The sequence below is a fragment of the Chiroxiphia lanceolata genome, chromosome 3 (assembly GCF_009829145.1).
Source record: "Chiroxiphia lanceolata isolate bChiLan1 chromosome 3, bChiLan1.pri, whole genome shotgun sequence".
Taxonomy (NCBI): Eukaryota; Metazoa; Chordata; class Aves; order Passeriformes; family Pipridae; genus Chiroxiphia; species Chiroxiphia lanceolata.
Genome location: NC_045639.1, coordinates 43549485 through 43573311, shown reverse-complemented (window position 1 = coordinate 43573311; position 23827 = coordinate 43549485). Strand labels below are relative to the sequence as shown.

Here is a 23827-nt window from a genome sequence, read left to right as displayed (position 1 = left end):
GTGCTAATGTATCATTTTTAATGATAAATATTTGACACCTTCCTCTTGTGAATTTGGTACTGGTAGATTTCAAGAAGAAGGATAATGGATTAGAAGAACCTTTGTTTTCATCAGCACCAGGTTTCTTTTTCTTCGAAGTCTCCCTTCCTGATCTACAGGGGTGGTCTTCTCCACAATGGAAACAATGTGGTGCCAAGTTATTACATAGTTATATATTTTCTTCAAATGGCTTTAGAGAGCAGATGTTCTCATGCAAACATTATAGCTCTTCCTCTATGGAACTCTGCAGGACAAGCCGAACCCTGAATCTCATCCAGCTATCACTCAACTCCATAGCAAAACTCCCAGTGAGCCAACCAAGATGAAGGTTTGGCCCGCTGACTATGATAGTCTGTTCAGCTCCTGCCCCCATTGTGTAGCTAGCAAGCAGCAGACACAGATGTCAGCATTCATGATGCTAATATCTGGGCTGCCTGATGTGTGAAATCACAGGTATAATACTTGGGTAGAATTTTTTCCTTCCTTTCTGGAAGAAATTATGGCAGATGCATTACTCTTATAATGGACAAATCCTTAAATGCTGTGAGTTCAGCTTAATTTTTCAGAAGTCAGTGATTTATCCAAAGTTTATCCAAAACACCCATATTTTAAAAATTGTCAAGAAGTCTCATCAGAACTTAACTTCCAGGGGATTTCAGGATTTCAGTATTTCCTGGGTTTATGGCTGGCCCAGAAACAGTAAGATATGTAAAACATATCAAAAGCATTTTAAAGGGGAAGAAATTTACCCCTGACCTTTAGTAGATGGGAGCCTGACGCTCAAGGAAATGAAAAAAAAAGAAAAAAAGTTTTGCCTAGTATCACTCATGAGTGAGTGGCAGAATCCACACCTGCTCTACTCAGTTTCCCCTTGTGAGAAAGAACAGCCTCTCCTCAGAGATTTCAGACCTTCTTCTTCCATATCCGTATCTCTCTGGTGACCAGAAGTGCAGATGCCACAAAATGTTTAAATACGTATTTTTCCCAGATTATGTAAATACTCCTAAATATCTTCAAAAGACTTAAAAAAAGTAATTAGAAGAACTGACATAGGTCAGAGGATGCCTACTGCTATAGTGACCCTGCTCATTCACAGCATATTTTTTTTGGTCCATCCCTCCCTGTTTTTCTGAGAGACCCTGTACTAGTACTGAAATGCTGCTGTTATATTTCCACACATTTCCAGTCATTTTATGTCCCTGTGTTTAGTTTTGCGGGGTTTTGTTTGGTTGCCATCAAGAGATATTTTCCCTTAGAATCATAACTAAGTGTCCATGCTCATAACTCTCTTGCAGATTCATATCAGAGTTTTAAAAAAGCTGTTGAGAAAGTGGATAACAAGTTCTTGATCACTCTGTGAATAACGTCAATCATTGATGATCTTGCACCTCTTTACATGAATGAACATTTGTTTTGGTTTAAAGGATTCATAAAAAATTGTACTGAAGACTACATGGCTTTCTTGTATAATGTTCCAAGTACTCATACAGGAACAAAAAGCCAAGGAAACCAAATAGCTGGGATATTTGTAAGGCCAAGAAAAGTTAGAACTTGTGTCCATACCTCAAAATTTGCATTTTGACATGCTAGGCATCCTTACTTTTCCTAATTGCACTCAAATTCCCCTCCCTGCAAGCAGTTTATACGTGTAGGAAAGATCTCTCGTGCTAAGAATTTTTTCTTATATTTTATTCTGTTTGGTTTATAATGACTCACTCATTCCTGAAAATCTCCAGCTGGAAGGCAATCCCCATTCACACCAATAAATCCCAATGACTGAGATGGGACCCTCAGAAGCAGCAATTACAGAATGAGATATATTTGTTCAAACACATCGGCCAAGACAAATACAGAGAAGCAGGATCAATATTTCTCAGTAACAATGCTATAAATAAAATTTGTGATAGTTTGCCAGATAAAGACTTCATGGGGAATGATGTCTTGTCAGAGATACTGAGAAACCTGCTGCTTACAACTTAGAAGACACTGGTGATTTGTAACAAAGCAACAGATTTACTGGTTTGCTTGAAATGAACTGGCTTACAGCAAGGCAAGAGGCTTAAGTGAGGGCTTTGGAGAATGGTATATTTTCTTTAAAAAAACATTTTAACTATAAAAAAGGTAAAGAGATTTTGGTTTATAAAACCTTTTTACAGTTTATTTCCTATTATTAATTTCTTAATATATATATATATAAAATGAGGATCTGACTAAATGAATCAGGACGTTAATTGATAAAGTTCCGTCCATGTAAACAAATAAATAATTATTTACAATCTTTGGCAAAACAAAAGGAAATTTCATCACTCTCACTCTCTGACACACTCGCAAGGAAAAAAAAGAAATAAAAAAAATCATAAATAATTTACATAGAATAGGAAAATTATGATACAGTCCAAATATTAACATCTTCATCCCCACACTGATGTCTCTCTCTGACAAAACAAAAACCCTACACAGCTATTACTCATTACATTTAATGAAGTCACCCTACCTTCTGCTTGGAACTTGGGGATGCCACTTGAAACACCAAAAGAAACTGAAATATTTAAAAACCTCATAAAGAAGATTTGGGGGAAAAAAAGCCCAACTCAACCAAAACCAAAAATAAAATTAAAAAAAATTTGATAATATGAATACTACAAAATGTGCAATAAAGCCAGCAACTGTTGATTCCTTTCTAATGAATGTAGCAACAAAATCTATTTCAAGGGAGAAAAAGTTGATTCAACATTTAGCTCACTGTGCCATAGAAGGCGGCAGAGGTACTGTATTCTTCCATTACTTAACTCATCTATGAATAAAATTACACCAGCGTGCGTTTTTTTTTGTGAACAAAGCTCGTACAACTTAAACAAAACAAAACAAAAATGTTAAACATGTCTATACTATTGTATATCTGAGTAAATGTTGTATCTGTTTAGAATAAACACTGGTATCCTTTCAGCATTATTTAAGAAGTTCTATATACAGCAGACATAGGTAACAATACAAAAATATTAAAATCAGGGTAACTGGATATATATTAAGGTTCCATTTGTAAATTCCTTATTATTCATTTAATTTTAAAGTATACATGACTATAAACCATGAAACTATACTTAAGTGTAGGCCATGCTTTGACAATATCTACATATTGTGATATGCTTTCAAAAATAGCTTTAAAATATCATTATTTGTGAATGTATTACTGATGCATTATATGACATGCTTTAAAATAAATTATCAGAGAAGGTAGCTCCATGTGATAATCATAATAAATACTAACAAAATATTTATAAATGGAACCTTAAATTCATGTTACCAAATTAAGTAATAGTGGCGTTGCCACCTTTTCAAAAACCCACATCAGGATTCAGGATGTCAAAGTGCTTTTTGCAGCAGAGGTGGAAAAGTGGTTCTGGTTCATTTTGCTCCACATAGTCATGGTATGTTCTTTATTACAAGGCAATGCAGAATATAATGAAAACAGAGCAACTGAAAGTAATTTTTTGAAAGTCAAACAATAGTGATAGCTTTGGATGTTTAAATGAATCACTCTTCCCTTTCACATGAGAGTTTCTAGTTCAATTCCATTTGGCCTGAATTAAGCCTCTACTAGAGAATGCTCTGAGTTACAAATTTGACAATTCTACCACCTGTAATTTTAATGGATGTTATTAAGAGCATCCTCATTGGTTAAACCCCTTTTTGAATCAAGAAATGTTTAAAATTGATTTTTACTGTAATATCCAAAGCAATTTTCACTGTTGGTGTGGCCCGCCATTATTTTGCTAAAATTACACCCAGAGGCTTTGTGTTACTAAAGTCCAGTCCAGAGTAGAGCAAGGAAGTGTCAACCATATACCCAAAAAATTCAAACACATTTTTCCTCACTTAAACACAATGACTGATAATTATCACCCCCCCTCTTTTTCTCCATATATATAAATACATTAAGTAATTACATTTTTATATGTAAACGTCATTCTTTAAAAAAGACACATAAACAAACAAACAGGTTTTGCTAAGTTTTCACTCTACAAAAGTGTTCTAATGTATCAATCTGCTTTTGCTTCAGTGGTGGGTTGGACGTTCACGTTTAGGTTTCATTAGTCCTGGCTGTGAGAAGGCACTTGGGTGGAGGGATGGCTGAAGCACTCCTGGCAGCAGGGAGGTACCTGGTGAGTGGAGCATGAGGACAGAGGGCAGAAGGTACACAAATAGAAACTGGGAGTACAAGGATGTACTGAGGTGTCTAGGTTGCATAGCATCTACAGTACTTTGCTGGTAATGCAGCAACCATTGCTCAAGCATCTGAAAGAAATGGGAAAAAAAGATATTAATTGTGGTTGGGCTTTTTTTTTTGGTTAGGAAGTCATTCACACAAGAACAGAGCTCCACCATGGTACGCTATAGAGATGCAGCACAATACTTTCTGTTCTGAATTTTCCTACAAATGGGAGGATGTTTATATAAAAATACATATATGCCTATATATATAGAAAGAGAGACACACACATGTATGTGCAGCTATGCATCTAAATGTATATAAAAATAATATATAAGAAAACCTGGGAAAGCATTTTCTGAATTCCAAAACATTTCAGACAAGGCACTAGAGACAGATGTGCTCATTAAAGATATCTGCTCTCTCCTTTATGCCTCTTGAAAAAGGGGTAATCCAGAAGTAGCGCTCTGCCTGCAGAACACACTGAAATAGAATACAGAGGACAGTGCATATACAGAGAGAATTCTAAGCACCGTTCTCTCTCAGAGATTTTTACCTCATTTTTTCCATGTGGACAGTATTAAACATCTGGGTTTTACTATTCAAACTGAGTTTACTATAAGGGCAAGGGGTATTCATGCCATTTCACCAAATCAAGGTTTACGCCATGCTATGATATTACAGATTGCTTTCAGTAACTGGAGGATACTTTTCATTTCCACATTTTGTGTTTGCTCATCAAGTTATTAAAGGCTTCAGCATTTTTCAGACATTTTCTGTAACTAACCTCTGCATTCATACTTGAGGTCAGAGAAATAGACCATCTCTTGAGAGAAGACAAAAAGACCTAATCGTCCACCAGCAAAGGTTGTGTCATAGATCGGTCCAGAATCCACCATGACTTGTTTCCCTTCATACACTAAAACTCTGTAAAGAACATATTTTAAATTAGACAAGGAGGATAATGCAGTGTCTAGTGTAAGAGCTGAAACAGAATTAATTTTAACAAAGCACCAGAAAACCCAACTTAATTGTAGAAATCACTTCTTATCTCTCTCTCACACCCACCTGGCTGGCAGCCATAACACATTTATCAGAAAGAGCGGGCTGTTCCAGAAGTAATTTTATGCACACCATCTGCAAAATATTTCCCAGTTCTTTATTTAGAACATTTGTGTCTCCTAGAATGAACTATGTCATGTACTAGAATTCACTGATAAGCCCCTGTCCCTGTGAACTCAGAGGTTAGCACACGGCCTTGTCACATCACTGAGCAAAGCTGTCTTTACAGCTGTGTGAATGCTTGATTTATTTATCTTTAGTGCAAGGGCCAACATCAGAAATTGGAAGAACCATTCCTTTAGAGTCAAACAAAAAATTAATTGGAGACATGCTGAATCTCAATTTCAGACATTTTAAGAGCTTAATGAAAGCTGGACGGATTTGGATACAAATAGCTAGACTAATAATAAACTGGAAAAGAAGGAGAATTTGATTTTTTTCCTCTCTCTCTCTTTTTCTTTTTAGCATTTCAGGCATCCTCCCTAGAGACAAAAGACCTCTAAAGACATCTCTTCATTTCCTTCTCTATCAGAGAGACTGCATTTCTTTGAACTTGGATTCTCCACTTTTCATGGGAGACCTTGAAACTGTCAAGGTTCTTAGGCTCTCAGCCTCTTGGGCCAAATGAAGTTACTCTGTAGTTTGTTAATTAGAGCAGTCTCTGGAGTGAGGGCTTATGATCCTGCTTCAGTCAACAGTACATTAGTTATACACAGCAAAATGCCTTCACAAAAGGATGAAAACACTTGAGCGGCTTCTTATAACTCAGGGGTTAGGGACAGATTTCTGCTTAGGCAAAAATATTTTCCCAGCACTTGCTCTGTCTTGAAGTGTTTTATTTCCTGTGAGGTGCACAAAGACAAGTATGAAACTGCTCCCTGAAATCAGTATTTAAAGGACGGTAAAAAGAACAGCAAAAAGGAGTGATGGGTTTAATATACTTCTCAAAATATCAAGAACCCAAACAGTTTAATGGAAAGAGTTTAATATTCATCCCACCAAAAAAATTACATAGCTCTAATCATGTTCATATGAAATTGATATTTCTGTATAAATAAAATTGTTTCATGACCACATTAGGAAAATAATTCATTTATTTTCTATAACAACACCCTGAAGTTAAATGAAGGAATTTAATGCCCTGGACCACAGAATTTGTCATGCTAGATTAATCTAATGAGATACCAATGGAATCATGCTTTGTCTGACACTACATAGATCCTGCAAAGGAAGTTACAGGTAACAGTAACATGAATCAAGTTTCCTTTTGACCTGTATCAGTCAATGCTTTGCACTGCAAGAATTTGATGCATAAAGAAGCTCTTTCCAGTAAACAGGTAGCAGTCTGTCCAAATTTGTCTACACTTTGTCTTTCACAGACAAATGAAAATCCCCTGCTCATAAGCACAAAGAAACCTTTAGAAGTAAGGTCTGACTCTGTCCCATGAAAAATGTTCTTCAGTTCCAGTAGTTAGTAGAAGATAAAACTGACATGGACAGTTAATGCTTAATCTTTGCAACATCAGATAAACAGCTGGGCTCTAAAGAAAGTCATATGCCATAGCTCCTTGTTGCGTGCATTACAGATGTGCTCATGGCCACTTCTGCAGTGTCTTGTATAAGACACTACAGGAGACAGGATGCTGAAGTAGACAGGCTGTTGGCCTTCTTCCCTGTGGCGATGCTAATGTTTCTAATTAATTTCATTCACTGAAATTCCAGAGGCTGGAGAGCAATCTCATGTTTTAATCTTGCTTTGAGTTTTGATGGGGAATTTTTGGTATCTTTACAGAAAAGCTATTGAGAAAGCTTTTTAACTTAAGAGTATTTAGCTGATGTAAATATTGAACAATCCAGACTAAATTAAATACATATGAAAAGTAAAATAACTTATTCTGAACACAACAAAATGTCCCCCAAAATGTCACAAGTATCACAATTATCAGAACTAACAAAGAAACTGATAACATAGTTTTTATATCAGAGACAAAAGTTTTGCTACTAGAAAATATAGAGATGCAGAAATATTTCTTACTTTATTAGTCCTGTTTTAGGCCTATGAATCAAATGCCACCTGTAAGCCGTATAATCTTTCCAGCCAATGTTCTTGGGATCATGCCACAAAGTACGCACCTACAGTAGGAATAAAAATGCCTTAGTAGAAACAGACCATGCTCCACTAGCTGTACAGCCACTATAGTAACTGTACATGAAGCCAAAGCTTATTTTCTGCAGAGCATGAAACTGAAAACAGAGTTTAATATTTGACGGTATGATCAGAAGACTTCTTTTTAGAGTCAGAGTAACGGAAAGTTCTGTCTTAAACTGATGGTCATTTACTCATTTGCAGTTCCATAGCTAAGAGTCACTGCAGCATTGAACCTGACTTCCCTTATGAAGTCCTTCAGGTTTGCAAATACACACCCATGCTGACAGACTGGATTCTATTTTTTCTATCTGTACAAGTGTCTTCAATGACGGAGAGGGACTGCAGCTTGCACAGATGTTACTGCCTGTGACTCACATTCAGTCATGGTCCATGATCAATTCCTATCCATATGTGAATCCCCACTAATTTCATTTCCAAATGGCACAAGTTCCTTCCACGGTTGGACATTATTAGGAACAGCAGCAGTTTTTCTCTCTAATTTCTTTTTCTCTTTTTCTGTCATTGGTTACTGTACTCTAAACCATGTATAAGTCAAACAAGCTGGAACACCAAAGAAGCAAGTGCCAATACAGAAGTAACAAAGGATTTGTGGATAACTGAGACTTCTCACTCCTTTCCTTTGGATCACCTCATCTTCCTTTTGTACATGCAGTATTCTTTGTTATTATTGACACTACTAATATGGGAATTGAAGAAAAGCTGATAAACATCTGCAAAAAATTGAGGTCTGAAAGGAAATTCTTTTTGAGACATCTCCCTTATTTTTCAAATATTAGTCATGCACTGTTGGTCTGAGGTTTTAAATCTCTCACCTGTCCAGGGGTGTTTCCTGTGTGCCAGAGAGCATTTCGTAAGTGTTCACCGGTACCAGTTGTTGAATTCACTACTTTGAGTGACACACCAGAATAGCCATAAGCCCTGGTGGGTTTGTCCTCCCAGTAGGTCTGAGTGACTTGCTTCCACATCAGAACATAAAACCGACTGCTGGACTGGTAACCAAACACAAAACCAGCATAGTCATCATCGCGGTCTGTGTTAACATAGAATGTCCCACTGAAGTCAACAGAGCTGAACTCATCGTAGCCTGGGAGAGTACAAAACAGACAAACCATTGAGTTACAATCCTGTATCCAGTTGTCCACACCCAAGAGTCCCAGTTACATCCTGAATTTTGGCAGGAGTGGTAAACAGCCTTTCTCAGTTTCCTTACCTATAGAAGAGGTAATTACACTTGCCCACCTATCACAGGGAGACTTCTGGAGAGAAATAATCTTTTCAGTTGTGTATATTATGAATGTTACAGTCAGTGATGAGATGAGTGGACAACAAACGCAAACAGCATTGAGCTGTTTTTACTTTGGGCATATACACTGTCCTTGTGCTTAGTCCAAAGTTTGCAACAAGTGCATTTATCTACCTTTTTTTCCCTTTCCTTATCACAGGATCACTCGTTACTTTTCCAAAGATGATGACTGACATGTGATACTCACCTACAGCTATTCCAGGATCAGAGTTGGCAGTCTGCACCAGTTCCTTCCCTTGGTGGCGAATAACCCAGTTGGGATCAATCTGAGCTGTTCCCTTGGGGTCCAGGGGGACCATCTGGAACTTTCTGAAATCAGTTTCACTGATGGCATTGTTTTCAGGGCATACATCATAAATATCTGGAACATTGTCATTGTCAAAATCATCTTTGCAAATATCACCTCTGCCATCACCTGTAAGCAATATGAATAACCAAATGTAACTTTTAGCAATTTATCCAGCCTAGTCTGCACACCACTTTGGAATTAGGGTGGGAAAAGTTGGATATTTGCTATATCAATGTAGTTCACTAATGTTTGCATTGCATTTTCAGTTTGATTTGTCCTGGATGTGGATACAAAACCACATTTTAATATATGCTGTGCAAATTAATTCAAACAATAGCATTAAAATCTTTATCTTTCCACACATTACTACATCTTTATATATTGTTGATCATATTAAATTTTTTCAGACTCTTTTATCACTGTCTCAAGATTCTTTCTGCAACAAACCATCTAAGGTGCTTCAGATTGCAAAAGTGTCACCTTTATTTCAAAAAAAAGTGGGGAGAATGTTGCAGTAAAATATGCATAGATGCTTAGTTGCTCTTTCACTCATAGGTAAAACAATTTGACTTATAAAAAATACAATGCTTCAGAAAAATGTATGAGAAAAGAACGCAGCACTATATCCAATACGACTAACCTCGGAGGAATGAAAAAATTAAGTTTTGTTACATGAATTGCAACAAGTTTTTTAGAGAACCAAAAAAATACATCCTTACAGCTAATCTACACTTGTGCTTCTGCTCAACGCTTTTACTACACTCAATATTTTAAAAAACCCACAAATTATTTCCTTTGTTAATTTACCCATACTATTGATGGAAACCAGGAGATGTGACTTGCCTCAAACAGCAGGCAGTGAAAGGAGGTAACTATAAAAAAATATCTCATTGCCAATGCCACTGTTATTGCAAGGCATACAAAAGTACAAAGACTAGAAAATAAGGCAGAAAAACTTGGCTAGACAAGGATGGAACCACAAATGGTTCCAACTTTTACAACAGAAACCACTGGATATTGCACTGGGTAGTAACGTAAAAGCAGTACTGTCAGCTAATTCTGTTTCTATCCTCATGTAGCTGAGCATTTATTATTGCTCTAAGAACATGGGAATTAACACAATGGGAAATAGCAACGATGGAGTTCATTCCATATTGGCCTACTACTAGATGCTTCACAGAAAAATGGAAAGCTCCATTACCGTGACTAACTAACACAGCATTACCCAAGTATGGAGCTTTCAGAGAGAAAACAGAATGAGTTTTAGGCAAGAACCAAAAAGAAAAGAGCAGTTAGAGACAGCTGAAGCATCTAATATCTCAAAGACTTTCTGCAGTTCAGATACGTGATAAAATGGTCCCATTTTCCACCCTGGATATCTGCCATGGAGAACTCCAAATCCTGACCAGCTGTGTGCTCCTCCACCTGTTTGTCTTGGAGAAAAGGGAATGAATTTCCTATCTTGTTTCCTTTGCCAAATCATAGAGCTAATTCACAGAAGAATCTAATTATTCACTGCAAGTCCAGCTGATGTTCATTTGGCAGTGAGCTGCTGCTGACAACATTGATTCCCTGTCAAGGAAAGTTATAAAGTGTTTGTTTACCCAGTCACATTGAACAGCTCTCTCCACAGTCTCATCTTCACATGCTACAGCTCACATTTTCAAGAGCGTGGGAGCAATTTTTGCCTTTACTTACCCCTTTTCCAAGACTTGTTGGACCTGCCACTAAAGACAGTGATGAGCTGGCTAAACCAATTAAATATATGCTTTTTGTGAATTGTTAATCCATACATAAATGTAGTCTTCCTTACAAGATCCAGGTGACAGACGACTATAACAAACTATCTCAGCTTGGGGTCACCTTTATTCTGGATTTATGAAATAAAGGGGCTATTCCAGAGTCTGGCAAGTACGAAGATATTCCAGATATATATTACAGGACTGAAAGGTTAAATAATTTAAGAACTACTACTGACTACCAATGAGAAACTACCTACTGCCAGCAGCTGTCTTACCAGGAAATCAGTCAGGGCTCAGTATTTTATCTTTCTAAATGTATGTAAAACTGTATTGTGCAGATACTAAATTCTGCTTTCACTTTCAACAGCATAACCATGGAATGACTCCAGCAAGTTGTATAAATTCGAAGAGAAATTGCTCACCTGTATTTATTGCAAGGGCCATTACTTGTAAACATATTTTGTAGTTTTCAAAGGATAATAACTGTTTTCTAAATTAAATTCATGAGAGTGAAACTGTCACTGTTTCATTATTTAAATAATGCCAAGCATAAAGAAGGACTGTTTGAGAGTAACCAGCAACACTTTACCACAGAACTGGAAAAAAGAACAATTATGTATCCATTTTTTTAACACTGACACATCCATCCATCAAGTAACTTAAAGCAACCTATGCGGGAAATTTGAGAAAAGCTGCTCAGGAGTCTTTTTTACAAAAATAGTTAAAAATTAACATGACTTTGTTAAAGGTGTTCTTCTATAATTTGTGCATATTTGGTCTCCAGTCAAAGATGATTCCTAATGCCCTAACCCTGGACCAAGCTGGCCAGTTCAGTTCCATTGAAGTCTGTGGTGTCTAAAACAGCAAAAGCAGCTCAGTTTGATCTGCAGCCATTATCTTCACCAGATATTAATATTCCAAGATCAAAATTGGATACTAAGAACTAAATGAAATTCATATGATCTTGTTCTTACCATCTGAGTCCTCCTGCTCAGGGTTGTATCTGAGGCGACAGTTGTCCCTGTCATCTGGGACACCATCATTGTCATCATCAGGATCACAGGCATCACCTTTACCATCTTGATCATGGTCAGCCTGGTTAGCATTGGGGATGTAAGGGCAGTTATCCTGGTTGTTCTGGTGACCATCTTCATCTATGTCCTCATTATTGTCACACTGGTCACCAACAAGGTCATTGTCTGCATCAGTCTACCCCAAAAAAATTGTAAAGAGTAATTTTATTATTTTTATTAAACACAGAACTACAGCCTGATACTTAACTGCTCAACACTTCTCTTCAAGGACTTCTGTAGACAAGTGATACCACAATGACAGCCATGCCTAAAGCACGAACATAATTTCAAACTAGCGTGGCTACTTAATTCTTCTAGACAAGACAAGATCTGGTCCCCAAGATATTTCCAGGGCAGGGCTTTGACAGTTTTCACTGTTGCCATTCTAGAGATGACAGGGTGGTGTCAGTATGGGCAGCACATTTTCTGATTGCTTCTGTGTATGTGATGTTACTTATCTGCACATGAACCAAAACACTCAGGCACGACAAATGCAGCCCTGAAGCTGTACTCACTTGCCATAGGGGAAGAAAACAGTTCACCAAAGTGTTGCAGATGGAATGAAGGCATCATCACTCTACTTCCCTTTTATCTGATACTAAGAGATCTCACAGCCTGATACTAAGAGATCTCACAGATGTGAAAGTGAGCAATACAGATCCACCTCTTCAGCTGTCCAGTAAACAAGGACTGATAGCAATTCCTGTGCTCTTTTCTCTGCCCTTTTTCTAACGTTACCATTAAGGAAACTTTTCATCATTTACCTGGTCTGGATTATGCATCAGTGGACAATTATCACACTGATCACCAACTCCGTCACCATCTGTATCACTCTGGTCTGTGTTATAGACGTAAGGACAATTATCTCGTTCATTAAAAATGTCTATGAGGAAAAAAAAAACAACAAAAAATTGAAGAAATCAGAATTATGTAACATTCAAAACAGACAGCCATAAACTATAGGACTCACCAGTAAAGAAGTAAGGCTCTTAAGGGGTTCATTGGCTTTCTGATTGCTACATCATTACTACCACACGAAACAGTTAGGATGTATTATAAAGAAAAATTATGGTATTAATTCCATTTTTATTGCTATGATAAAGTCTTCTATATGTATTTTCTAATGAATTTTGCTAGAGTAAGGGCTCATTATGTCTTAAGAATTTACTCCTTTTTTAAAGAATGACAGATAAAAATTTTAAATAATTTGGTTTGGATTTTTTGCCCACGCTCTAAGAAATGGCATAGAATGCATAGCTATATCAGGTTTGAATTTCTGAAATTTTGTATAGTAACAACTGTATTAATGTTCAACTGTCTCAGCATTAAATAATTTAATTTTACCAGAACATGTTCATCATTTATTGCATAGCATGCCAAAGTTTCAAAAGAAACTGCTCTTCCTCTGGAAACTTTATTAAAAAACCAACAATCTCCTTCAGAATTATAGTAAGATTAAAAAAAATGAACACATATTGGTATATCTGTCTGGAAAAGATACAGGGACCCTTTCCTATTTTATATGGTCCCTGGATATTTATGTAACCTTTCAGCCAATAACAATATGATTTCATTTTTCTTCAAATGCAGAACTACCATCAATACTATTATGACCTTGATGATCAGAAGAAGAAAATGTTCAGAAGCTGAAGTCAGATAGGTGTCCAAAAGTTTAAAACATTACTGAAGGAAACTCAAAACTAGATTTCTTCAACTTTTAGTATTTATGGATTCTCATACACTTTAAATGCTGCAGGGATATGATTTTTGAGAGATATTTAAGTGTTTTTCTCCCTTTTTAATTCTCATTAAATTAGGGTCATATAGGCATGAAAAGGTAGATGAAATAAATACCTTTAATAATATTTTAAGACATACAAAACATGTGTATTTGGATTCCTGTGAGCTTTGCATACATTCATAGAAAAGCTGATTACTTTCCTATGGATATTGTCTTAACCACATGAATGTTCTGATGTTCTTATCCCTCCCTCAAAGGAAAATGAAAAGTCAACAGAAGTGTTATATTAGACCCTGATTACTTTGGAACACAGATAAATGAAAGATTTTTTTTTTTTTTAAGACTACACTGATAAAAGACTTGCTGTGATTTATTCTTCAACAATATCCTTTATAGTCATTTAGGGACTATATGGGCAAATATACTACACAGGACAGATGAACCTCAGTCTTCTCTTTTTTCCCCTGCGTTTTTGAGCTGCTAGACACAATTTTATTCCATGTATAAAAGCAGGTAGTCAATCTTACTGGCCATAAAGCAAAGTGCACTTTTGGAACAGTAGTCAATTCTCAAAACTGAAAGCATACCATCTCCGTCAATATCCACAGCACATGAGTCGCCCTCCCCATTATTATCTGTGTCAATCTGAGCGGGGTTGTGCACATAGGGGCAGTTATCACAACGGTCACCAACTTCATCCTTGTCATAATCAAACTGACGAGGGTTGAACAGAAGAGGGCAATTGTCCTAGTAAAAAGAAAGAAGATTCCACAATATAAATCACAGCTCATGAGAGAATACGACGAAGTGGTAACTCTCCTGTTCATCTTCGACAGAGGTCAAGAATCAGAATATTAACCCATTATTTTTTCAATGGACAAGCTGTACCTACACTGAAGATCTTGGTGGTAACAGAATGGCATGTGGACAGCCTGGCTCACTGTCTGGTTTTGTGGTTTTGCACAAAGCATGTGAATTGTGCTCCACATCTCACAAGGAGAGCAACAGGGATTTTAAACTGGATCTGTACTCAGATACTTAAATAAAGGTGCATCACTGGTACATGTCTTTAAAAAAAAAAATCAGAATATGTTGCAAAATCAGGCCAAATTTAGCTGCATTTTATAATTTTTGGAACACAAAAAAGACAACTAGAACTGTTATTCTGACTTTTTTTGGAACAAAGTAGTGTCAGTATTTTCAATTTCATATCACATATTTTGATTTTTCCATTTAAACAAGGATTGACTTTTTTGTTGGTTGTGTTCTTCTGCACATGATAATAAAATTTTAAAAGCTTTATAAAAATTAAAATTAAATACTCTCATTTACCAAAAATATTTTTTCCCTGAGACCATTCCTTTTAATGGACTTGTGAAAATTTAGTCTATAATTTCAAACTCTGCCAGAAGAAGAATGCTTATGTTTCACAAATCCCCAAATTACAGATGCTCTTTTGCACAGGCACAAGAAACTACTCAGTGTGAAAAGCAAAGAACAAAATCAAATCAAAGCAGTGGGAATGAGGGCTACATCAGCATCATCAAATTTGAGAGAGGTCATAAAGAATAAGTCTTTAAATTACTTTTTCTCTGCTAGCACAAAAAAAAATTACTAGGAAATATATTTTTTTTAGCACAATATTTAAAATTCCCCAGGAATACATTTTATATAATCAATGACAAGATATAGAGGCAAATCAAAATTTTATACTGCTCACAAAAGAAGTTCTGGCTACAATTTTAAAAAAATACATACTAAATCATATCACTTTATAAAATTATTCTTTGGATTATTTTTTTCTAATATTCCAAATAGAGAACCCATGAGCATAACTCTAAGCCAGCTTTAACCATCTGAAACTCTAGAGCATCTAGGCTCCCTCTGAAGGGAACAAAGAGGAACAGTAAAATTCTAAAACCAATTCACTCATCCTCACTCAGAGGATGAGTCATTTTCATTCAGAAAAGTCAGAGTGAAGCCCACTCTGGAAGCGCCTCTGTCTTTTTACCAGACATACAGGAACAACAGTTTTAGATTAACTGGCTATCTTTTAGGCTCTGCAGGTAATCGAATTTTAATCTTCTGGGAAAATCTGAAGGAAAGTATGAACTAGGCTAGGTATTTTCCTCCTGTCATTTCCCCTTGATGCTGGCTGTGTTTATTTTTATTCATCATAACATGTTTCTAACACATCTCATATATAACACTTACCAGCTTTTCAAATACAATAGATCTGTCATTCTCCCATTACAACATAAAAAATCCAGTGCCACTTTCCATTAAACTGTTTTCGTGTACATAACTGAACTCAAATCTGATATAGAGAACATAATTCATCCCCAGGTTCCCCAGGCTGCTTTGCTCTGCACAGTGCTCCTCTCCTTTGACTGAACACAGATTTACTCTGCACTACATATCTTTCAGTGCAGAATAATTCAGCTGAAGCTCTGAACAGTAAAGTTCACATCTATTGTAATGGTTTTCCTTAAAACCAGATGTTTAAGCCAAATGTATTACAGACAGACACACATCTTACTTTGTCATCTTCAACACCATCATTGTCGTCATCCTCATCACAGGCATCTCCTTTACCATCTTTATCAAAGTCTTCTTGGCCAGAGTTAGGCAGAAGGGGGCAGTTATCCTAGCCAAAATAAATAATCAATACATTATGTTTACATTATGTCAGAATAACTTGCCTGGGTAGAAGAGTAGATATGGTACACCAGAGACTATAAAACAAAAGCAATCAGTCACAAACACTTTTTAAAGTGCCTGTTTGTTTGCTGCCAGAGATAGTAGTTCATTTGCTGTTTTCATATTGTAAAGTTATTGATATGCATCTGCAAATCATTCTATTTCTCAGCTCCTATTAAAATAATGTTTCCAGTAAATTTTAGAAGAAACTAACAGAGAACATACACACCACATGCACAGACATGCACTCTTACGTCAACTTTTTATAGATAATTCCTGAAATATGCTTGAAGATTACATAAAAAATGTGCAGGTTTGGTTGCCAGAAAAATAAAGATAAAAGCCAGGAGAAGGTCTTCAGAAATAGCTGTTCATATGGAAAGTTACTGGAACGGAGCAGTACACAGCAATGAAGGGGAACACTGTAAGAAAGGGTTTTGAAAAAAGTGTCTTTATACTGTTCTGCGAAACAGTAACTTTGCACTCCCATGGCTTTGAAACCAAAAGGCAAATGTATCTCTTTATTTTTATCAGCTTTGTAAAGAATGACTATTTTAAATGAGCAAGTCTTATGATATACTGAAAAAACTAAGTAAAGTAGCTTGCTCAACTTTAAAATGCATTTCTTTTTAAAATAATGAAATCAGTTAAAATGGATTGCAATTCTACCACTTGCTATGAATAAATACACCTAGAAAAACACACCATTATTCTCATTTTTACTCACATTCCAGATATACCTCAGCCCAAAACTGAATCTGCCAATAAATTGCAGAAATATCTTCTTTGTAACACATATTCTAAAAAATGAATATTATAAGAAGATTACTAGTCCTGTTTTCAATCTCGGTGGTTCTAACAGAATAGATAATTTAAGAAAAAGAGAACTGGAAAATCTGTGATAATTACCAAACCCCCAAAATTTTTACCAAATATCTGTGAACAGTCTTAACTGTCCAGCTCAACACTGCTTACCAGTGATAAAAAAAAAAATTGAAATTATGAAACAAATTAATCAAGATGGTAAGTTAATTTTCAATCATCATCAGCTCAAGGAAAAAAGCTTTTTTAAAATCAAAGTACTCAACTAGGATATTTATATATCTTTATATTTAAGGATATATAAGAACCTGAAAAATGTGGTATTTTTGGGGAGTTTGGAGGCGTCCCCTTAAATGAGGTACTTGTGTCTATGAGATCAACACACATAATATAGAAAACATGAATCAGTATTTGGAAACAGGTTTTTTTCTGAATGGGTTCAGCATGTTGGATTTAATAAAAGCTAATCCTTTGTGTCACATCATGGGTCAACATGTTGCAGATTCTGATGACAGGAACCAAAAAAAAAGGATGTATGAACTGCAATAGCCAAATTGGCTGAATCCACAATAAACAGACACCAGCTAGAGTGCGGAAGATCAACATTTTGGACTCAAATTTCCATCCATATCTGAAACTCTTCGGCTGATAAAGTCCAGATTCACACCTTCAAGTGGATTACATGAGTAACATATTCTCTCAAAGAGCCCAATTTCAAACTTTCCTAGTCTCTTGCTCTGTATTTGTTTTAACCACCGTAGTGGGCTAGAACACATTTATTTTTGCATTCCTTTCCTCATTTTTAAAGCAAAAGTTATTGTGTTAGAACTTCGTGAGATCACTTTAACATGGAGAAAGAGGAACCAAGGAACGTACCACAATGGGCACGCATTGCTAAACCTACATGCCACCATTTTTAGGCTCCCTGCTGCTTATTTTCTCCTTGGCGTAGTAATATTTCATTTTTCACTACAGTTGCACAGCTGCACAAGATCTAGGTGTAGAACCAGTGGTGGTAGGCAGGTCATTCTCTAGGGGAAGGTGAGAGTTGGGACTTCACATCTCTGAAGGGTGAAAGAGGCTGAATCCCCCATCCTCTCCCCCTGAGCTTTTGCAATAAAGAGAACTCTTCTGTCCAATTATTCATATTCATTCCTCTCTTACAGTCCTATTGTCAAAAATTATCTCACGCTCTGAATCCAGTCTTCACAGAGTGTGGTCTGCTTAACTCTTTTAAAAGGAAGGGGTAGTTCAAGAAAGGATTTCGAAGTGTAGCCCTTACATGGCTGTGTCTTGTTAAAAGCCTTGCAGGTGGGATTTCACAACAACCTGGGGCCCTGAGATTCCTGTTTGGTGTTCACTAGCTGTGTGCTCCATGCCCATGCTTTAGGCAGCTCCTGCTCATTGTGCTAACTCTATTCACAAGCATCCCAGTCTTCCATGTATTCTGAGTAGGAAGAAATTCAAAGCAGAGGACTCCTGATTTAATTTTGAGAATCCCTTACTAGATCTCACTGGATTAAGTGAATACACATTTCACAGCATCTCCTAGAAAATGAGCATGCTGTAACAGTCAAAAGTCAACAAAAGCAACCACCGGCTTCATGAATTAAAAGCATTACTCACAATTGTTTAGGACAAAGAAAATATTGTTATCACATGGCATTTTATCAACCTTTTTCACTTACCTTCACACAGTGGTATGTTGCATTAGCAGCACAGACCAAGTTATTATTAGGCCAGCCATCCAAATCCGAATCCTCACCACAGATGCGTCCATCACCAGCATAACCTGTCCTACATTCACATTTGTACATTGGATCACTGAAATGGCCCAGATAGATGCACTCGGCAGACTTATGGCAGCTGTGTGTCTTGTCCTTGCATGGATTCTCAGGTTCACAGACCTATAAAAGATAGAGCATATTCACTGAAGTTTGATATTCACAGCCAGCTGTGTGTGCCTCACCTTTGTCAAAATCAAGCCAGTTATTTAGAGGCCTGAAGACAGCAATTTTGTTTTAATTGCGATTAGTAAATCATACTGCTCTGTCAGTTCACAATTCAAGCAAATGTGTACAATGAAAATAATTTAAAAAAAAAAACCACAGGAAAATGTGGACATTATTAAAAAAGCAATTAAAATGATTAACACTTTCAGAACTCTATCTGCCTTCTTCCAGATGTCGTTAATCCCCAGAAATGAACTGCGACAGAAAGTACACAGTTCTCACCTCTTTCCTTTAGTGTTCTGCCTGACAGTATGCAAGGACTCTTATTTTCTTAAATCAAAGAGACCCTAAGGAATTATCATGTTCACCTCCACTAAGTTTTTGTTACCTCTTTCCTATCACTGCTTATTTTCTTGACAGTATCTGTGAATCTTACACAGATGTTTCATATGTAGACTTCATACGTTGCACAAACCACAGACTGATTCAACAGCAACAAAGAGAAGGCATCCCATCATATCCATTTTAATGTTTTTGTTTCGTCTATCTAACTGCAGTCTTCAATGTCACTTCCTCTTCTTACTGTCTTTCACCACTGACAGGATTTGGCCCAATGGAATTGAGGGAGTGAGAATGTCAGACATATATGTCTGATGACATCGACATTAACGGTAGTACAGTTATGAAGACAATCCTAATTCTTTAGTTTCCAATCTCCAGAATAGGTATACACACCCCAGTGAAAGAAGTGCAAAGCAGGGAAATGTTTGCTCCTGAAATTTTAAACTCATTTGGTGAAACTGTGCAGATGTCTAGAGAAAACAAAATCCTTAAAAAGTCCAACCCCAAATTCAGTGTTTTGTTACTCAAATCAAAAATACTCTGGAACAGCAGTTATCTATCTCAGGTTCTTTTTGTCTGGTATTCAAGTTTATCATATGCTGTCATTAACAGATATATTCAGTTGAGAATTACTCAGTTTCAAAGCCATTAAATTCTCTTCAACATCACTTACTTGCTTCTCCGTCTTGGCTACTTCCAGCCCTACTCCATAAGGCTGACTTCCTTTATAGCGTGGAGGACATGGCAAGCAGTGGAAACCTGGATTTGTGTTAACACAACGATGGACCTGATTCACTTTAAAGCAGACATCTGACACAGCTATACACTGCAAGTAAGGAAAGAAAGAGGAAAACAATTAGATGTCTGCGTAATTCCTAGATAATGAAAATTTCATGGTGATTTCCTAATGTTAATGGAAACAAGTCCATACCTCATCAAGATCCTCACAGACAGTACCATTGCCAAGATATCCTGCTGGGCATGGCCCACATGACCAAGACCCATCTGGGTAACTGCTGCATTCTGCTCCAGGAAAACAAGGATTTGACAAACACCCATCTGGCAAAGACACACAAAAGTGTAAATTAAGTAAGGAGCATAAAATGCATTTAAAACTTCATTTAAGAAACAGATATTCTCTGTTCACTAGCTTAAATGACACCTGATGCAACAGACTCTTACAAAAACCCTTAGAATTAGGGTTATTAAGTGCATTTAATATACTACTGATTTAATATGAAAAGTCTACAGATTGCTACATCCAGCTGAATACATTAGAGCATATTGAATTCCTATTGCAGAAATGAACACTTGTTCAGGAAAAGTCAGTATCAAGAATATATATAAAATTCCACTAAACAGCACCCAAAATAGTTAAATATCCTGTACTGAAACAAAGGTATAATTAGTGGATTTCTGTAGTGTCAATTCATAATTGCCTGTTATAAAAATAACAGCATCAATAACTATTCAGACTGAACAACGAATGACTAAATACCAACCAATTGGGCAATCCTTCTTATTGCACATATCATGTTGCTTGGTATCTCCCACACATGGCTTTCCTCCATACTGTGGCTCTGGACTGTTACAGAGGCGAGACCTCTCCCGAATTCCTCCTCCACAGGTAACAGTGCAGGCAGACCACGGAGACCAAGGACCCCACTGGCCATTCACTAAGAGATGCAGAAGAGAAGAGCATCACAGGCAATATAGCGGGGACAACATTTGATGCCAATGACAACAACCCTTTCTTCAGATCCCTGGAGAAATTCGAGACAGTTTCTCACTATGTACATAGAAAGATGCTGGCAGAGCTTTGCACTGAGATAGCAATATTTCAGAAACAAACAAATAAATGAAAAATACCCAACTGCTTTATAGGCATTTTTTGGCCAATAAATAAAGACAGCATGCCATGCCAACTGGCATGGTGTATTTCTATTTAAGTTGATCAGAACCAGTATGATGCCTTTAAAGCTCCCTGCTAAGTTTTCATTTTGTACAGAAAGCAAGGTGTGACCACAGGATAAAACTTCTGCCAAGTCAAATATGAGATCTATGGCTTTTTTTTTACGGCAACAGTAGGGTTTATGCTCAGTAAGGTTGCAACTATTATTCTTGTTTTGTAATACATTCATCAGTGTATCTTCAATAGTACTTCTTGATTCAGTATAAATAATTAATTTCAATGATGCTTCTGCATGTTTTATATTGGTAAAAATCTACTGATCCTGTTGTCATCAATTCTGAATTTTCTTGAAATACAAACATCTTTGAATCAAATTGTTTGTGCTTGGTACTGATAAAAACCCCAAACATAAAGACAATAGTGTACATCCTTAACTAAATAAACTTTCACTAACTTCACATGCATAGATAGATCAAAAAATAGATGAAGTGTTTTTAGCTATTCAAATACTATTGGGTTTGAAGCCTGACATCAGTTTCAAGCTCATATCCTGTTAGTAGAAAGGAAAGGCTGAAGAAAGGAAGGACTGAAGGTAGATATACAAAGAGAAAAAAGTGAGGAAAAATGACATGAAAGAAAAGTGAAAATGAGTGGAATGAATGGTCTCTAAAAAGGTTTAAAAGTGTAGATGAGTAAGAAAGAATTATAATAACAACTGAATGTGGTGACTACATGTAAAATATATATGCATACTTTCAAAGAAGCCTGACTATTGGGGGACTCTGTGGCTGTTCTTAACAAGTACAGTGACAGCTTCCTTTTAGATAGAAAGTGGAGGTTTTTTGGATATGCAGAGATAAATTGCTAAAATGAAAATTTCTCAAACTCTTACTATTTAAAGCCAAATTGTAGCTTGGAACATTTACAAAATTTCTGACTGCACTGTTGTCTTCATTTTCAAAGCACCCTTTTGTACTATTTAACTCAAAAGCCAGAATTAAATTTTCTGTTACAGAAAATCACTGTAATTTAGATCTGAATAAAGAAGAAATTCAGCTGGAATATTATTGTATCATTTTTGATTCAAAACCACAGACATACCTGGACATGGAACCTTCTCACACTTCTCTGTTTCACGCCCATTTCCCATACAGTTTTTCCCACCCATCTGGGGAATAGGAGAATTGCAGAGGCGGATGCGGGTGATATTTCCTACTCCACAGGTAACTGAACAGGAAGACCAGGGAGACCAGTGACTCCAGCCACCATCTTGACGTACTGTCAGAGAAAAGTGCAAAACTCAAGGAAACAGCCCACTTGCAGCTCTAGTAAAAACTCACTTGTGAAGTTAACCTTCTAATGAGCCTCTCGCTACATCTGATGTATGTCCAATCCCTTTCCCATCACTGTCATTTACAAAGCCCAGAATGCCAGTTCAGGCATTCAAGTAAAGCTTTCTTAGGAATTTCAGTGACCAACAAATGACTAAAATTGATGTTAGATATTTAACACAAAAAATAACTCATTTCAATGAAACAAACACTTGTTTAAAATGCACATTTGGATATCGAGCAGCTTCAGCTGTTAGATACTGTCATGGGTACTGTATTAGCCTCAATATAGCAGGTACCTGCAATAGCATTAACTACATTTCTGGAGTATAATCCCTCTAAGTGCCTTAAATATAAAAGCAGTTTGATATTTTGCAAAAGTCTTCCATGATTATCGCATTCCTAAACACAACTAAGCTAATGGAATGGGCCAATAACCATGAATGAATGCCAGATCTAAATGTGGTCCCATATATCATGATTTTTGTTTCTAAACTGAATTTGAACAAGAGACTCCAGTTCATAATGCTGAAGAAAGGATCACTCACTATCTGTTTGTTTAACAGAGCTGAGCCCAAAATGAACATACCCATTAAATTGTCAGGAAAAAGGATGATTATATGAAAGGGGGAAGATGACACAGAATCTAAACATAGCTACTTTAACTATGCATATATGAGTGTTTAAGTACATACTGTCCTGTCTAAGCTTGGTTTTGCTTGTCCAAAAAAGCTTTTAAAAAGGGAGAAATTTTATTACTTACTTCGATGGTCACATTTCTTAAAGCTGCACATCCTTGTCTGGATGTGTGGACCTGTACATGCACTCCTGGTGACATCACATGACCTTCCTCGCATCTGAGTCCCAGAGCCACAGGTAACTGAGCACTTTGTCCAATCTGACCACGGTGACCAGCCTTCCTCACTGTCATCAGCTGCAGAGCAAAAGGTAAGAAAAAGTGCTTAGTTTCAAAAGTTGCTCTATTATCCTATTCAGAAGATTTTCACTTCTCTTTTTCTGTAGAATATGGACTTTAGCATTTAGATCTCTCCATTTCCACTTTTGCTTTCCCAAGCTGCCACTGAAGTTAGGGAATTATGATTTAATATAATGAGAGGTTAGTTCAGATAAGAATCCTG

At 36.6% G+C, this 23827-nt stretch overlaps 1 protein-coding gene across 3 annotated transcripts in view; it reads right to left on the bottom strand.

The window, feature by feature from the left end:
- Window positions 1-1837: 1837 nt before the first annotated feature.
- THBS2 (thrombospondin 2) overlaps window positions 1838-23827 on the bottom strand; it is a 34056-nt gene continuing 12066 nt past the window's right edge. For all 3 annotated transcript variants that reach the window (XM_032684044.1, XM_032684043.1, XM_032684045.1), the window contains exons 8-22: window positions 23452-23622; window positions 22459-22635; window positions 20948-21121; window positions 20377-20504; window positions 20119-20271; window positions 18840-19058; window positions 16169-16276; window positions 14217-14376; window positions 12653-12771; window positions 11790-12024; window positions 8972-9199; window positions 8294-8565; window positions 7347-7444; window positions 5037-5176; window positions 1838-4335 (exon numbers count right to left, since the gene is read on the bottom strand). In XM_032684044.1, coding sequence (XP_032539935.1) covers window positions 4328-4335; window positions 5037-5176; window positions 7347-7444; window positions 8294-8565; window positions 8972-9199; window positions 11790-12024; window positions 12653-12771; window positions 14217-14376; window positions 16169-16276; window positions 18840-19058; window positions 20119-20271; window positions 20377-20504; window positions 20948-21121; window positions 22459-22635; window positions 23452-23622 — 2390 coding nt within the window. In that variant the 3' untranslated portion in view covers window positions 1838-4327. The remainder of the gene's footprint in view (window positions 4336-5036; window positions 5177-7346; window positions 7445-8293; window positions 8566-8971; window positions 9200-11789; window positions 12025-12652; window positions 12772-14216; window positions 14377-16168; window positions 16277-18839; window positions 19059-20118; window positions 20272-20376; window positions 20505-20947; window positions 21122-22458; window positions 22636-23451; window positions 23623-23827) is intronic.